The 17,984-nt window shown below is 44.3% G+C and overlaps 1 protein-coding gene across 1 annotated transcript; it reads right to left on the bottom strand.

Annotated features, from left to right (window-relative positions):
- Positions 1 to 1,707: 1,707 nt before the first annotated feature.
- Positions 1,708 to 17,931, bottom strand: LOC8031182. The gene is made up of 7 exons (XM_040217829.2): positions 17,725 to 17,931; positions 15,375 to 15,505; positions 8,301 to 8,455; positions 5,535 to 5,613; positions 4,909 to 5,077; positions 2,719 to 2,863; positions 1,708 to 1,871 (listed from the first exon to the last, which is right to left on the bottom strand). The coding sequence occupies exons 1-7, from the start codon at positions 17,929 to 17,931 to the stop codon at positions 1,708 to 1,710; spliced, it is 1,050 nt and encodes a 349-aa protein (XP_040073763.2).
- Positions 17,932 to 17,984: the final 53 nt, after the last annotated feature.

A 17,984-nucleotide genomic window follows, 5' to 3' on the forward strand; every position in this document is an offset into this window, starting at 1 on the left:
ATGACACGAAGATCGGAACAAAAAAAAAGTTCATTGTCACCGTGACTATTTTACATTAACCGATTGCATTGAATATTATCTAAAGCCTTGCTGCCTGCCGATCAATCAGATTAAGTATCCACATTTCTTCGGCGTTTTTCTAATCAACACCAACCTACTCCTCGCGTCACTTTCTACACAAGGAAACATTTTGCAATTTTCTTCTATACCTACGTTTTCACTAGCATTTACAAAAACCGTTTCCTCTCTTTCCCCAGCCTATTCTCCTAAAAAAAAAAAAAACCCATCCGTGGCAAAAAAAAGAAAAAAATCGTTCAGCCTTTCTATTTTTGTGAAGAACGAAGACCAGCGGAGCCGTACTCGATACACTGTGTGTTTCTTCGTCGTCGTCTGTTTTTCGCGCCCTGTTTCCTACGATGAATTGCCACCAACACGCCCAACTATCCATTCTTCTATAATAGCTGGAAAGGTTGCAGCCATCTACGAGCGACGGCGGAAACCATACTGGTTGTGTACTTGCCACCATAGGTTTGTGTCCAGGTAGGTTTGTGTCGACATACACGGACACGATCCTGGGAAATCTAGCCCTTAACAGCTCCGCTATATAAAAAAAAAAAGAATAACAACCCACAATGTATTTCTACAGCGTGGAACATACTTAAGTTTTTAACCCGATTGTGAACTGGCATGATCTTGTCGACAGCGCATAATCATCAAGAGCTCCATTAGAGTTTACAGACAATTTTTATTGTAACCAGTAGCTAGTCCCCGCTTGAATGCCCCACGCACCTGAGGGTAGATAAATAAATAAATAAATAAATAGACAAATAGGTAAATGGTTTTACGTTACTTGCGAAAAACAAAGTTATTCACCCCACGTAAATCGCGAACGCGATTTTCTAAAAATTATTTCTTGTAATTTCCGAACAATAAATGCCCACCTATAATTTCATAAAAAAATCGACTGGAGAATTATTTTTGTATGTTTCAATTTTCGTGCGAATTACGGTTCGTTTTTTCCCCACATAGTTTCTAGCTTAAATAGTTCATGGGACATCAAGCTCGTTGATACCGAGCCCAGGGATGACGCTCAGCGACACAGTGTAATCCACTCAGCTCAGCCAACTTAAAAAAAAGGCTATCGCCGCTACACGGGAATACGTATACTATACCCAAGAACGTAAGCAAGGCTCCCATGGAGCCTGGCCAATTTCATGTTCCCAGAGAAAAGGACAATAATGAAGTGGGCGACATTTTCTTCCTCTCAACTTGAAGGCCACAGACCCCGCTGTGAAGAAAAGCGCACAGCCGTGGTCCCACTGCATAATAAATGACAGTGCCTGTAGACGCTGTCTGAGGCCCGTTTGTTGTTTATATGGCGGTCCTCTAACATTGGTCATCCGAATACTGTCTGCAGTGATGTTCGAAACGTACCTATATGTATAAAACATACATGATTTAGACATGCTCCATGTCCGCAGATACTCCTGCCATCTTGTCTGCGGCGAACAGCCCTGTCTTTTGTGGGACCACCGCTTAATAGACGCTGTACTATTAGTTTCGGTGGTAGCAGGAGCTCTACGTGCGTGCCTCAAAAACGCCGGGACGAGAAATCAAAAGATACTGGAGAGAGAGCTCCGTCAACCTGTCCGAATTAAGGCCAGCGTTTCGGTCTTGGATGCGTCGATTACGTGTGGCGGCCGATTGTCAGCAGGCGTCTTCGTGCAGTGGACTCGCCTTCACGTGACCGCTCTTGAGTCTTGTCACAGTGCAGACGGAAAGCAGGCAGCACAGCACCAGCGTGAGAAGCAGCAGAGACACGGCAGCCGCGAAGCCGCTTGTCTTCAGGCACACCAGGCTGGCACCCGATTCTACGGTGAGAAACAACGTAATTCTTTCGAAATAAAGACTATAGCCACGGCCGACGTAAGACACGCAGTTCGTAATATATACACGCGCCGCATCGCTTTCGTGATTTTTACTTCGAGTTCGACTAACGCCGCAGTTTGATTTGCTGCGGAGCAAAAACAGGCGCACGAAACACACCATGCCCGTCGTTTTTTTTCTTTTTTTTTAAGTTGTCAGGTGATTTTAGACGGACAGTTAATGTTACTGGAAAATCCTAGTGATTACGTGAATTGTTTTAAATGACGTTGTTAGAAAGAAAGAAGAAGTGGGGCTCCGACGGCAGTGTGCGAGTAGTGCTCACTCGGTTCTGCATCGAACGGTCACCATGGACGCACCATCGTAGAGCCAAACTTCATTCATTGCATTAAGCCCATCCATCCATCCAGAGCCTTGCAATAAAAACATTCAGTCAATTATGGAATGCATAATTGAGAAATCTCTCAGCGTAAACATTAACTATTTTCCTGGTTTGCTAATAGGTTGACCCCTTGTAAGTTCTTTGGAGCGATTAATGCTTCCACGGAATGACAAGTGTATTTGGATCCCGGTAAAGACAGTGTGGATCACTTTCTACACGACGGAAGAAGAATAACTATTCGATCAATCTGAGAGGCCGAACGCTTTTGTGATCTTCGTGTGCATATATTGTTTAGAATGAATTTACAGACGCGTACACACGAAGGCTCGCTAGAATAATTAACTTAATTGCGCCGTTGCTCTGAGATCAATGTCTTGTGCTTGAAGCGGGGAATTCGTTTCTTGAAAGTTGCGGCTCCTTGCAAGTCAAGGAAACATGTTTTAAAGACTCACCTGAACGCGGAGAGTGATCTTCAGTGTTGACTTCGGAATGGAGCACCTCCAGAGCGTGGAAGAGGTTTAGCGTCTCGAAGGACGTATCGTTTTCGGGCCGGACTACTGACCGCTTTTCGAGATGGCGCCACGAGCATTGCTGCGTCTGCGAACCGAATGCACCGAAAAGAAATTCTCAGTTAACACCCCTTTATTGACCACTGATATATTTCGATGGTTTTTACATGTCGATTCCTTCCACTAGAAACGGAGCGGGCCTCTTTGCGTGGAAACGAATGAGTTTTCTTGTATAATGAAACTTGAGGCTTGTATGGTAAATATGAATACCGCTCGAGGAACAATGGCAGTCAATGAACCGAAGCCTCACGATGCAAATTTTATAAAATTACACTACTTTCGGGTGGATGTGAACGTGAGTTGTACCAGTACGCATTTGTCTAATTGCTACATATTAGGCACGTCAAAAAGACAAGTTAGTGAATCGGGGCTACGACGGACTAGCTAAATTGCTCCTGGAGTTAGATTAACCAAGCTTGCGGCTTCTCAAGTGCAACAACCTTTATGATGTGAACTGGCGTGGCCGAAGCTTGCTCTCAATATTGGCTAAAAAACAATGACTGCAATGATAGAACGTGCCCACGGGTCAGTCAATTTCAGCGATTGTCGAATTATAATCTCAGAGACTTCCGGTATGCAGACCATCTTTGGGGCACAGCCAGGAAGTTCATACGGGGAAGGTTGGGAGGGGGGGGGGGGGGGCGGTGCGGGTAGGAAGTATGGAATAGCCATGGCTTGGGTAGCGAGGGTAGAGGCTAAAGAGCCGGGCATGAAGATTGGCGCCATGTATATAGGATAGACTAAGTTTGCGGAAACATGCCGGGGGGAGGGGGGGGGGGGGGGCTGGGGGAGAGGGGCTGAAGCCTTATAAACTGTTCCTTCTCTCCTGGCTACTCCCCTGATCCGCTGCACGTCCTTTCGTGCATATTGGTACTGGCTTACCAAATTTATAAGCTCTCAGTTACAATGAACACTACAAGAGTATAAATTGCAGAACTAACCAACTGAAACAATAGGAATTCATTGCGAAGCGAGAAAAATGAACTTAAACTGTTTATAAATATCACACCAACTCCCTAGCGCGCGCGATTCAGAACTGTCACTGTTTTTAATGGAACCTCTAGACCTCGTTGACAATACTAAAGCTCTACAAAAGACATTAACGACTACTGATTTGAACCATTTTTTTCTAATTTGTATCCATGATACAACCAGTAATGCTTCAAGGGGTATCCACACAGGGGATGCCCTCGGGGACGGATGCGCGTGATTACAACAATTGGCTGAACCAGTGGGGCTCCCTCCCCGGCTCCAGCATTCACACAGAGGGCGGTGAGCCGAGAGGGATATCAATTAGCAGATGAATTTATTGATCACACTCTTGACAATAAGGGTCGGCGCGCGCTGACGGGAGTAGACAAGTGGAGGCGTACACGAAACAGCGTGACGGGGTTATGGCAGCAACGTTGGTACAGAAGACGATGAACGGCTTCGTGCTAAAGAAAGATGTTGGTGGAAGGGTGAGTGAAACACAAAGAGCGTGGAATCAAAAACAACCTGTGTGAGGATCTGCTGGAGGACGACATTGGTCTGAATATTGAAGGCTCCTTCGGGGGCCATGGTCGGCATGGGCAAGCCGCAAATTAGACAATCCAGATACCAGCGCCAATACATCGCATAGAAGAATCTATGCTGGAACCTGGGAGGGAATCCCACTGGCTGAGCCATCGCGAATTGCGAAGACATCCCCCGCCAAGGCGGGGATTGATCGTTCAGCCAAAGAAAAAGCTCTCTCATCCCTCGGGGATGTCTTAGCGCGCCTCAATACAAACGTGAAGTTTTTTCCACGTGATACGTATCTCGGGAATAAAAAAAAAAGCGATTTCTCCTGTTGGGAATACTGCTTCATGGGACGACGCGGCTAAATGCGGACTTCGTTCTATTCTTCAGCTTCAGCTTTGGATACTCTATGCTAGATGGAAATCGGAGCAGGCTGGTATCATTGCGATGTCCGGCCAGCATGGAGTCTATTTTGTCCCTAGTCTACGGGGCCTCGGAACCTGGGGCCAGGGGACCTTATGTTTCATGACGCGTGGACTGCGCGAACAAAGAGTTGGCGTGCAGCCTTCTCACCGGGCAAGAGCCGTGGCACATGTGGACGTCGCACTCGACGTACAGGGCCCGGCTTCCCGTGAAGCGGAAGGCCTTGAGGAAGGCGAACAGCGTCACCTGCTGGCCGCCTTCGGTGCGGCTTGAGTGGGATCCACGGAAGGCGCTCAGCAGCTTGTCTTGCAGAGTGCACCTGCAAGAGCATGCATACCACTTGACGCATTTAGTTTGTTACTAATCCACCGTCTTCTGAATTGTCGTTTGGAGAACTTTCTGGAAACCATGTACTTCCGTTCTACGAGTTTAATAGTACAACGGGGCTTTCGTTCACTCGAAAGCTAGGCTCTCGTACTCACCCATGTTGCATGCTGAAAATTGATGTTTGTTTCGGGGGTTATGAACGATTTGATTATTCGTTCCGGGTAGTATTTACCTATTGCAAAACCATTGCGACATAACCTATTTATACCTTAGAATGCCTTGCGAGTAGTGCTTATTGCGTTGGACGAGAAACGGGTCAGTGGTTTTCAGCGTCAATCACGGGTCAATGACGCTGGTGTGACTATCACTTTAGACATTTACGTACGAACTGGCAAAGCTGCCATTCAAACCCCGTTGGGAATATAGTGCTGGACACCTGTGAAGCTCACCCGTGGACGTCTACAAGCTGCAGCTTTTGGTCTGCGCCGTTGTGGGCTACGCAGTTGCTGACTAAAATGTCCACGTCACCTGCGAGGAAAGAAACATGAATACCAAAGATATTTGTAGCATGTTCAAAGCGTCGTTAATAATTAAACGTCACATAAACTACTAGAGATCATTGTCCACAAACATACAATGCCATAAACATTTCAGACTGGTAAAACAAGACTTTCACAAAAAAAAAAAAAAAAAAAATCACCATCAGAGGCTATACTGATAGTCACTGTATAGAGCTATGAAAACATAGTACAACGAAAACGTTTAACATCGCGAAAGGCAAACTTTTGTTAACACGTAAATTTGCTTAAACATTTTTTAAAGTCATATGCTTCCTAGCTCGATGCTGTTTTTTCAAAGACTTCACTATGCATTATCCTCAGTTTCACTTGAAGAGGTCGTAACTTCAGATTCAAGAAGGTGACAGTCTAACTACAAGAATGGTGTTTGCATTATAATTGCAATGTTATGACATTGATCGACTGCGTCACAAAGGCATACATATATGCTTGTTTTACAGAACCATGCACCGTGCTTAGTTTCTAGCTTCGCGTCATATCTGTTGCAAATAAATACAGGACGCGCTTCTAGTACATACAGAAAGCACATTCGTTACCATGTGAGTGATTGATATGAATTCAGACGTCAAAAAAGAACAAATACAAAAATCAGCAATCGGTGTCATAAGAATAAACCGAAAGCAACAAAATAAACAGACACAAGGCGGTACATCTTGTTTTGTTCTCGCCTTTTTTTACTTCCTATTAATTTTTTTTAATAAACCGCTCTCTGGTTTTCGTCGAAATAACCTTTTTTTTGTCTGTCGTTAATAACAAAACGATGATAGCTGTTCTTAGTACAGCATCGAGGCATAATGCATAAGGACAAATATACGTGTGATCCGGGTGAAAGTACAGAAAAAGGGAGGAAAATCCCCCCCCCCCCCCCCCCCCCTTCCTTCTTGGTCTTAATGGCAAGCCTAGGGGCGCTCCGTGTAGAAAACGATTGTTTTTATTGCTTGCAGCACTTTGATCGCTAAAGGGTGACATTGCAGTTATTCTTTCTAAAGCACTTTCTAGGTGCTTTAGCCTTGCCTTTTTATTTATTTAATTACTATTATTACGCTGTTTGTCAGACAGCTTTTTAAGACCTCAAATTTTCCAGAACGTTAAAAGACTCGTAGAACAGCCAGCCCTACAGTTCACCTACTACAAAAGTCCGAAAATTGTAAATGAGAGTAGAACATTTTTTTGGTTGTTATCTTATGAAAGACGGCATAAACCATTGCGGAGTATCTTCCTGTCCACAAGAAAAGTGTGTAAACGTGAAATATATCTACCATATACCTATATCAGTTAACACCGGCGTCACTTCGAGATGCTCTGAAAAGACAAACTTTACGTCGCCGGAGGAGCTAAGTAATGACTTGAAACACGAAAGAAAAAAACACATAGGGACGGACACACACAGACATGACAGTTCTTTCCCCTGTCTTTGTGTGTCCGTCCCTATCTGTTTTGTTTTTGTTTTTGTTTTTTTGCGTTTCAAGTCATCTGTGCCAACCTTCTCTGTGTTCATGAGCTAAGTAAATAATTTATTACTTTTGTACAACGCTCTATCCTACCTTGATATATGAGACCTTGTTGTCACTGTTGCTGCCGCTGCTGCTGACCTTGCTTTCTACTTTAAACCAGGTGCAGCTGCGTATTAACTACTGCATAATAAATTTAGAAAAAAAGTCAAATGAGCAGTTGTATTGCATTGGCTAAATGGGCCTTTTATACAAGATGCTCTTTAAAAGAATCTGGTTGAATTACCATTCCATACAGTAGAAAGTCAATTCTTTCTTCTTTGACGGCAAATTGAACATCGGTACAAATAATATAGATTCATTTATAATTTTGCTAAATGGGATCAATAAAACATACGCCGAAGACATAAGCCCATATTTTTTCAACGCTCTTTGACCGTTGCTTCCACACACACATATACAAAAAAAAAAAAGGTTTTTAGCACACATGCAACCAAAATGCCATAGGTTTACGAGTTTTCAAATCTCGCAGTAGATTATCTAAAATGTCAGGTTTCGGTGAGTGTTGCAGTTGAAATTGCTTTTTTTTTCTTTCCAGTAAGCTTCTCTGCATGCGTACATCAACTCCCCTGGCCTTGCTTCTCGCTGTCGCCAGTTTTGGAGGGCACCGTCCCGCACGAACGAAGCAATCAGCACCTATCTTTGAGCGTATTTCGTCACTTTTGACAATTCTTTTATGAGAGTCGGTAGTATTCGACGTAAAAAGCAATAAAATCAGATGCAGCTTCAAGATGCCAATATGTACTGACAAGCGGAGGCAGGTTAGGCTGCACTTCCTTTGTCATTCGCAGATCCCCCCCCCCCCCTTCCCCCGCTTCCCCCCTCCACCCTTCCTCTCGACTGGGTTCGTATCTACTGTTAAAAGGGCTAGCTTTATTGCCATTTTTTTTAATTTCGAAGATTAGTTTATCTTTCAAATAAAAGGTGTGGTTGGATGGCGCAAGCCGCCGCTCAAATAAAAGGGTTCGGCAGATCCATTTATCTAACCATCCATCCATCCATCCATCAATCCAAGCCTGTTAAATCTTTGACATCGAGCGTGCACGCGTTTTGCTGGAATGATTCGGGATTTTGCGTTTCTCATTTTGGGCGAAGTTGGTGAGACCACCAGTTGCAGCTGACTCACGCAGGACGCTGGTCATGGTGACGACGAGGGTGAGGGGGTCTCCCACCGTGACCGGTCCCTGCGCCCTGGGTCCGGACAGCCCGAAGCCCAGCCGTACCTCCATCGAGCACTGGGGCGGCGGAAGCGTGAACACCACGGGCACTCCCGTGTTGACCCTGCACACGCATGCGCGGAGCAGACATGATACAGCAGATCTGCTCTGCCAATCACACCTGATGGCCGGCTATACGTGTTTTATTGGAATTATATTAAATAAATAATATTTTCATTTATATATCATACCCCGACGATACACTGCATTAAGTATCCCGGGGATACACTGCATTAACAGTGAAGGTTCGATATTAACAATGACAAGCACGTAAGAGGAAACATAGTCAATAGTAAAGGAAATATATGTTTGGAAATATTATCTGCGGTCAGCAAACCAAATGCAGTCATTGGCGCTGAGTAGCGGAGCTGAAAAAGTTGCTAATGAAAAGTAATTAGGCTTGTGGGATTTTGACATTAGCTACCAGCAGAGGTACTGAGAGAGTAAATAAAGGGCTATCTCAACAGCGGCGGCGATCTCAAAGGAGACGTCCAACCTAGTAGCGCGATCGACAGATCTCCGCGGTAATTTAGACGACGTTCAGGGCTACATTACCGCGGGTCGGTTTGATAGGGGTTCTGGAAGAAATGTCCCCGGAAAAAAAGTTCACGGAAAATATGTTCCCCGGAAAAAGAAGGCTCCAGGTGGAAAGTAGGAAACAAAATGTCCCCAAAGGGACAGTTTTTTCCACTGCTGTACGATCCGCTCTTGACCTTTGTGTATGAATCTAGAGTGTGTAATTTCATTTTTGATCTTGTAACATTGCATCTCAACTGTTTTTCTTTTGTTTTGTTTTTCATTGTGAAATAAATATCTGTAACACTTCTAGCCAAAACCAAATTATTGTGTGCGGGGAAATTTGAGAGGTACTTGTGTAACCATTTCCAAATAGGTAAAAAGCGCGACACTTGGCATAAAAAAGCGATCGTTAGTTTTTTTAAATCTTTTTTTATAGAAACGAAACGTTAATTGTCATCAAGTTATTATAGGTACTCAGAGTACTTATTTAGGGATATAACGCAAACGATAAAATTTAATTCCCACTAATACTTTTTCTAAGTAAAATGTGAAAATACGCCGAAGTCGTGTTCACGCTAACCGTGTCGTGATGTGTACCTCGCGGAATCGTATATTTCCTTATTTGTTGGAGCCGTTTTTTTCTACTTGCCACGCGGCGCCTTTTTTTTCCAATAACATATGACCGGACCGCCCGAAGGCCATGAGGGTCAGGGGAACCCAAAGATAGAGAACCCTTTAAGGACATTTTTTTTCTACTTCCCACCTGGGGCCTTTTTTTCCGGGGGCATTTTGTCCGGGGACTTTTTTTTCCGGGGGCATTTTTTCCGGGACATCTTTTCCTACACCCGTTCCATAGATACCTGCGTCGGTGCCAATGATCGTCTACCTTGTCTCACTTTCTCGAATATAGCGGAACAGAAGACACACGTACCAGAGTAAGGACAGAGCCCAAGAGCATTTGTTAAAGCACTCTTCTAATGTCCCCATCCAAAACGCACCCCCCCCCCCCCCCCCACCCCCCCGCGCCGGCAAGGTAAGAAAAGGTCCTTACCAGCCAGACGCGGGGTTCCGGAGAGCCAAGATCGGGAAAGCACCAGAGAAGTCACCGATACACGTCCTATCTCCTTCGCGGTCACCGGACAAGTCCCTCTCCCGAAAGCGGGAAAACAAGAGGCGAAACCTCCTCGTCTGTCAGCAGTGATTCGCATCCCAGCGGGGGAACAGAATGAGGTCCACCCGAGAGAGAGTGAGGGGAGGGCCCTCCAAGACAGAAGACTCCGCTTCACGAACAGGTCGTAGCTTACGGCGAAGGAGGCCGAGCGTTCCGACCCTGGACCGTTAACACAGCCATCGGGGAAGGGAGACCACACGCATCTTCACAGGCTACAGTGACAGTTCCAGATTGATTTCTCTACCGAAAAACTCAGTATAACACTTCCTTATCTAGATTATGGAAGTTTGTTTTTGGAAACTCGATATCTAGATTGCAGACAAAGGAATTATTTATGAAAACCTGAAATCCAGATAAAGTTCAGACAGATTTCCAGTTCCATAGTTCATATAGCGAAATGTTATACGTGTTTTTTTTATAGGGTAACTGAAGAGTAATTAAGTAAGAGTAGGCCTTTGACTCGTTAAAGTTGCGCAATAACTAAAATGTAACCAAGAAATATTGTAGTGACTTATAATATAGCACAAATAATTGCTAAAGGTGCTGTGATTAGCAGCGCGCCATTCAGTTTTTTTTTAAAAATGCATTTGTGCAGACCCGCACCATTGACTGGCTGCTCACAGCAGGTTCCGACGCCATGGCGTAGACCTTATGACTAAAAATCAGTGTTGTATGCGTTACCAAAAAAAAACAAAAAAACTAACGAGATACGTTACTTCTTACTTACAAATAAGAGTAAAGCGTAACCGACCTACGTTACGTCAAAATATAAGGAACACGTCGCCGTTACCGCTACGTTAAAAAATAACACACAATACTTTTGCGTTCCTCTTTAAATTATGAATCAACACGTTTTACTCTTTGATGTTACAGATATGCATAAACGCCATATTTAAAAAAACACACACACACAGAAAAAAAACGTTATGTTTAAATTGAAACTGAGCATCATTATATTATCTTTTTTATGGTTCCAACTAAATACTCACAAAACAAGAAAGCAAAGAAAAAACGCAAAAACGCAAAAATTTATAACGATGCCCAGAAAGACGAAAAAAAATTTAAGCGTAATCTATTTAAATCTTGAGAAGAATATGTAACGAGTAACGCAACAACGTTATACATTACTCAAAAAGAGTAACGCAAGTACGTTACCCGTCACCATTTTGAAAATGTAACGAGTACGTTACTACGTTACCAAAAAAAGGAACGCGTTACCGCCAACACTCCTAAAAATACAGCAATCAAAACTGCGATTATTGTGAGAGAAAATAATTACACTTAAAAGCCCGCAAAAAAAAAAAAAAAAAATCACAACACTCACATTGGTTTTACTAGAATACATTAAATTAACGAGGCAACAAGTGCATACTGCAAGAAAGATGGTTTTACTCAAAAATCTGTAATCGCGTCATTTAAGCTGCAATAAAAATTACCCGGAAGCGATATAAAGACTTAAGGATCATTTCAAAGGGTTGTTAAGGGCACGACATTCTCTAAACTGTTATCTGAGAAGCTCGCCCTACGCTTTGTCATTGCTATGTTCCTGTTCTGAACATGCAGTAGTTCAAATGCTGCACTGCTTGGTAAGCAGGTGTGTGACGTGTGGTACCATGTGGTAGCTTGTTGAGACAATTAATAAAAAAAGAAGTTCGACAGTGGGAGACCTAGGTAGTTCAATTCTCGCCCCCCACGCCTCATTACGTTTGCTTGTGCTTTTGCCTAAAGAAATGCTGCCACCACCCTCTTTCTCTGACACTGATGAAGTTTCAATCGGGGGCCTCTGCTGTTTGTAATTTTTTTCTTGCAGCGCAGTTCTGAACAGCTGCAGTGCACATTTCTTCTGTTGAACGTACTATATCTATTTTACTTTAAATTTTGGATGAGACTGGGTTCAATGCCATTTCTGTCAGCTTTCAGTCAATGCTTCCTAAAAAGTAATCGCCCAGTGGCGTACAGAACCCAAGGCCACCATCCTTCTGCGACAGAAACATTGTTTTTAGACTTCTGATTGTAGGGAGAGGGTCACCAGCATACATATTCTTTATGTACATAGGTTGCCAGGCAAGATGAAAGTTTTCCGCTGACAACAGCGTCTCCATGCGAGGGAGCGTCGATAATTTCAACAAGTAGCTGTAAGTAAACCAAGTTACTACTTATACGAAAATATAATTAAGTTACAAGTACAGTTACCAGCAGTTTTTTGTAACTCGGAAGGTATTTACTTACAAAACATGCAACTGATCGTAATAACCATATACTCGTGATTTTAGAATGAAAGCGTAAAATAGTTCAGTAGGTTTTGATGTCGTATCTTGTTTTAGGACCGGTTAAGATGCTGGGAAATAAAAGCATTAGTGGGTAAAAATCTTAGGGTTCCCGAGCATGGTAATATGCTCAAAAACAAGAATGCGACAAAACAGTTGAGTACAAGAAAACCGCATTGAACCTTCGGCACTATATTTATTTTGTTGATCTTATACGATTAGCAAAAATAAATATATGCCGAATAACCGAAGTGTTTTTTCCCCTATGCAGAAAAGAAACAAACACACTAAAACACATAAAAACATGTAGTTACATTTATTAAAGCAACGTTTCTAATATAGCTTATACTTTTCTTGGCATTACTCAAGAATATATCTAATGGAAAGCTGAAATTTCGTAACTGACAGAGGTTGCACCTCTGTCAATTACGAAAGAGACAAGAACGACATTTAATCTGATGACAGCTTTGGGAACAACTTGTTTGGAGGCAATTTTTTGACAGCAAATATGTGTTTCGCACCGCTCGAACGGCTGTCTTGGCAAGTTTGGCTGCTTGCTTTCACTGTCTTGCTCGCCGAGCGTCACACCTTGACAAATTGTACAGTTTTGCTGCAAACTCTACATGTTTTGCCCAATGCAGGACAGTTTGATCGTTATCTGTCGTGCGGCCATTTGCGCCGCAGTTGTGACAATCCGTTATGAGCTGCGATGCTGTTACGTCTGGTAATTCTGTCGTATATGTGTTTTTTTTTGTTTTATCTTGGCTTGCTACCACGCTGCTGTCCGTGCTTCTGTAACGTGAGTACTGTTTTTTCTGCACTCCACTTGATCTCAGACACGTCGCGCTCTAAACCTTCGAACATGCGTCCTTGCTTGATGATATCTGGAAGGTCGAATGAGTGAAGCATCGCGTATTTCCGCAGACAAGGCGATGTCGCAGCGATGACGATTTGCTTCTTGATTTCGAGATCGAGCGTTGGCAGAGTGGAAGTGACGAGATAGTTGTCGGAGCCGTGCGTCGAACGCGTGTAAGGACTCACCAACGTCTTGTTGGGCTTGACGAATACGGTAGACCGAAAACATCGGGCTGCCACTCGACGCAAAGTGAGCGACTAGCTTCGCTCTTGCTGTCTCATGCTCCGATGTTGAAGCTCTCGAAGCGCCTTGAGCTTGGGTGGTGCTGGTGCCCGTTGATGATGTTGGCAAAAAGTCGGGCAAGGAAAGGGGGGGGGGGGGGGGGGGGGTGTAGAACATGTCTTTTCCCGCATAGTGAAAAAAAAAGGGGGGGTTTTCTTGCGCGCGTCTGAAGTGATGTTGCACGCGGTGATGACGTTTTTGAACCTTTCCACCTATTTTGCCCACTCGAGGCCGATGATGTTGGCGTCGGTCGCTTAAGGATTGAAGTTTGGCAATGGCAGTAGCGTGTGCGCCATACTGCGACTGCTTGGGTCATCTGAGTGCTCGTTGCTGGCGTTCATGCCGTTTTTCCGGTGACGATGTGGCGCACTAGTTGCACGGACGCTTTGTTAGATTAATTCCGCTTGTGATACCGTTGCGGTGTTTGCTTCGGCGAAGATGGCTCGGACTGAGGAGGACACCGAAGGGCGATAACGTGTTTGTTTTACTGCGCCATTGTAGATTCCTTGTTGCCAACAGTACATTCGCATTCGGCTAAATGCAGGGCACTACACTTTAGATCGCTGAATGCAAGAAACCACATTCTATGTATACACAATAAAACATATATTTTTTGTTGTAACACCCTATCAGGCGGTCATATTTGTGAGGCCTACTCAAAGATTTCTAGTAGTTGACAATCTGTCTGATCAACGGGGATGCTGACGCGGGTTATTTCTCAGAATAGTCAGTCTGAAAAATACTATCAACTGATGCGAGTTCGAGCGCACTTGTCTGCTTTTTGCCGAGTTTGCTTGAACAAGCGAAATAAAGACATACAAAAGTTGCACGTACTGTTTGTATACTGTTTTTGAGCAAGTACCGACCGCCTACTTTCGCACAGTGCAGACTTACAAACAAAGGTTTGTGTTTTTCGGTAAATACCGAGAAACGCTAATAAAGAACATCCAGCTCGGTTTTATTAAAGCCGGGGAAAGCCGAAAAACACAAAAGCAAAGCTTTTCATGAAAAAAAAAAAAAACCTTCAAGATCCGCGTTAAAAAAAAAGATATTTATCTACAGCTTTATTTTGCGCTTACAGGGAACGCGGCAGCCACCGCACTGCCCGCCAGGCTGCCTCGTTCTTTGGAACAACACTCGTTTCCTTCAATAGGTATTAGTGCGTTTTCCAAGTATTCGGGTCGCGCCTATGTTCTCTCGACTTTCGGGAACGTGTGGGATCTTTTTCCAACCCCGATAGACCCCGATTCCTTGTCTCGGACCAAAATGTTTAAACAAAGAAGAAAAAGTACTCTCGTTTCCGCCCGAAACAAGAACAACAACAAACCTCTAAAACACAAAACCCTACTTATAACTGTTAGGCCTTGAGGATAGCACCACCTGGGTGCGAAAGGGAGGAGGGATGATCGACAGAGTGGGGACTATAGTAGGAACTCTCGGCTGGGGGGTCAAGGCTGCGAAAAGAAATGGTCACACGTTTTTGTAATCTACTTCAGTATTAAAGGCTGTAGTTTAAACGAAAATACTCAGTCATTGCGGAAGCGGAGGTCCAACATAACCCATCAGTATGTTTATATAGAATGAAGCAATTGAATGACGAGTAGACCGAAATAAAAGTTTATCCAATAAAAAGGCTAACTTGAGTCACGAAGCAGCACACGGAATTACCGACGACCTGAATTGAGCGCAGAAAGGGCATTTTATAAGGAAGAAGCACTTTTTGAGTTTCGTTGTTCGCTTGATTTCTCCCATCAATAGCAGTGTTCGGTTGCATACGTGCACTCTACGGTACTGCTGGTACTGAAATTTCTCTACTAGATCAGGCAGCCACGATGCCTGCGTGCCCACTGGCCAATCGTCACCCGACCGCGCAGGCAGCACCACTCACTCGACGTTGAGGAGCGGGAAGTTGACGGTCTTCCAGTAGTCGAAGGCGTACTCGCAAGTCACTCGAAACCTCTCGTCGGCGTCCTCTTCAATCAACCGGTTGTACTGGACCGTAAGAGAGTTCCAGAGTTGCTGTCCACGGACCTAAGGAGGCAAGATCAACGATACTGCGATATGGTCTTTGTACGCGCTCTTACAAAATGCCCGGGCTTTTGCCTTCCAAAAATATGTTCACACCGAAAAATGAAGTGAGCGCTGTGACTCTGATTTTAACGTGCTTACATCGTGTAATCGCAGGCTTCATTTTGAGGTCTAATAGTCCGCTCGGCTTCGTCTTTCGCCGATCTTTTTTTAGTAGATCGCTTTGATCGACCCTCGGGTTCTCACTAGGCGCACGGGCATTCTTAGCCCGTGCACCTATGCGCACGGGCTAAGAATGCCCGTGCATCTGTGTCACTTCGATATTGAAGACTATGCAAGGCTGAGAGACATTGATATTGCGAACACCATACGGCGGTTTTTGTTTTACTCAGACAGGGTATTGACAAGCAGCACGCTTTACCATTTAGACTGCTTTAATTGTGAACTTTCCTCGGCACCATTGGTTTTTACGAGCTGTTATATGTTTTAGGAGAAAGATGGTAAAAACTAGCGATCGGTTGTTTGCGCTTAAAGTTTTGTGCTGTGTGTATGTCAGGTGTAGCTAAACAATGCCACAAGCAGAAATGTTCAGTTGACATTTACTTTTCTTTCTCTCGAACGCAATGCACAGGAGAAAAACAAAGACGACACGGACGACCCAGCTGTTGTGTTGTCTTTCTGCGTAAACTTTCTTTTGCTTGTGCATATTAAAATTCGGGCTTCGACTTTTTTTTCTTCCGTTGATCTTTAGACTTATATCACTTTTCGTTTTGTTTAGAGCTGAGCACTTAAAAAAGAATCTTCTCGAGAAATGCCGCGCAAGCTTCCAAATGGCGTGAATAGAATTGTTAATAAGGATTGTTAGAGTGAACTTTATTCAGAATTGAACCAATTAGGTCAAAGCGTCTAGCGGGAAACTTTTTAATACATTTTAGGAGGGTAGTGAACGCCGGATGGCAAAGCAGATTCAAAGGGCGACACTGCACCATCGCCGAAGTGTTGTCTGGGGAGTCGGCGAGCCTGTTATTTACAGAAACTACTGAGGTTTGTATATAGTTACTATGGTCCGTATAAAGTAGACCTGATATAAACATATTTATTATTCTTAGCCCTATTCAACTAAAAATGCCTTAAAATAGTACTTTTTTTAGATATTCTTTTAAACCACCGGAGTCCAGATCGCGCTCCCATAACGAACAAACTAGATCAGGGGTGGCCAAGCTGCGGCTCTTCGCGTGTTGCACTGCGGCTCACGGCTCCCTTCCGTACCCTACCCTATCCCCCCCCCCCCCCCCCCCTTCCCGGTCAGATGAGCACTTCCCAAAAAGAGAAGTGGAACGCGTTTTAAAGCGAAAGACAGGTAGCGGTTTGGTAGTCTTGTGCTGCTGTTACCTTACGAGCAGTTGGACTACTTTTGACTCTGATAGATTGAAAGTAGTTCGAGTTTCGTTTATTGCTTTAGACAAAAGTTTGTTCCCCCCCCCCCCCCCCCCCCTACCTATGGCTCTCGGAAGTTTCGTGGTTTTGTTTGCGGCTCTTAGGCCGGGTTAGCCTGGCCACCCCTGAACTAGATGTAAACTAAGTTATTACGTAAGAAATATAAATCTGAATAAATTGCCACTAATACTTTTTAACAAACAGCTAATAATTTTACCAAAATACCATGGCATTCCCAACCATATGAAAAACTTGAAAGAAATAGTCCTAAATTGCCCAAACATTATACAACGAAGTTTGTGTCTGTATATGAAGATACCCGGCCAAAAAAGCCCCTGCTCAGAACAGAAATGTAATCGAAAGACTGCTGCGGTTGCAAGGCAAGCAATGACTTTTTGTAATGTTGCGATAATTGATAACTGATACATTTTGACTAACTGTGTATTGTCTTGTACATTCATACTTTCACGCACTAAAAAAGTATCCTTACATCTACTTGCAGCAGAACGCTGGTAGATAAAAATAATTGAACCAGAAGAGGAGGCTTGCCAAATGACGCGGCGGAACGGGCATTTTTTCTCCCAAAATAAAGTCATTGATGGGACAGTGAGCATGCCATTTTATATGCTTATATCATGACCGCTTTGTTGGACTCGTCACCGAGTAGTGTCTCCTCAGATGGCAGTGATGGCTCTCCTAGTGTTCCACGGAACAAGAGACACATGGGCGTTGTAGAGGGCAGAAAAATTCGGTTTCGACGAAAGCGCGCGTACCTTTTCTCCGGCAGTGCCGGGCGGGGAGTCCAGGGCGGACTGGGCGACGTCGGTGCGGCCCAGCGTGCCGCAGCGGTTCACACGCACCTGAAACTGGTAGCTGGCCCTGCCGGTGCCGTTCACGTACACGCAGTCCGGGTCGTGCGCGTACTCGGTGCTATACACCAGGCCCAGGAAGGACCCGTTAAAGCCCAGCTGGATCCGCATCAGACCCTCATGACACTCGGCCGTGATCACTGAAGAAACCACAGGAAAGAGAG

The sequence above is a fragment of the Ixodes scapularis genome, unplaced genomic scaffold (assembly GCF_016920785.2).
Source record: "Ixodes scapularis isolate PalLabHiFi unplaced genomic scaffold, ASM1692078v2 PGA_scaffold0__279_contigs__length_252992795, whole genome shotgun sequence".
NCBI lineage: Eukaryota > Metazoa > Arthropoda > Arachnida > Ixodida > Ixodidae > Ixodes > Ixodes scapularis.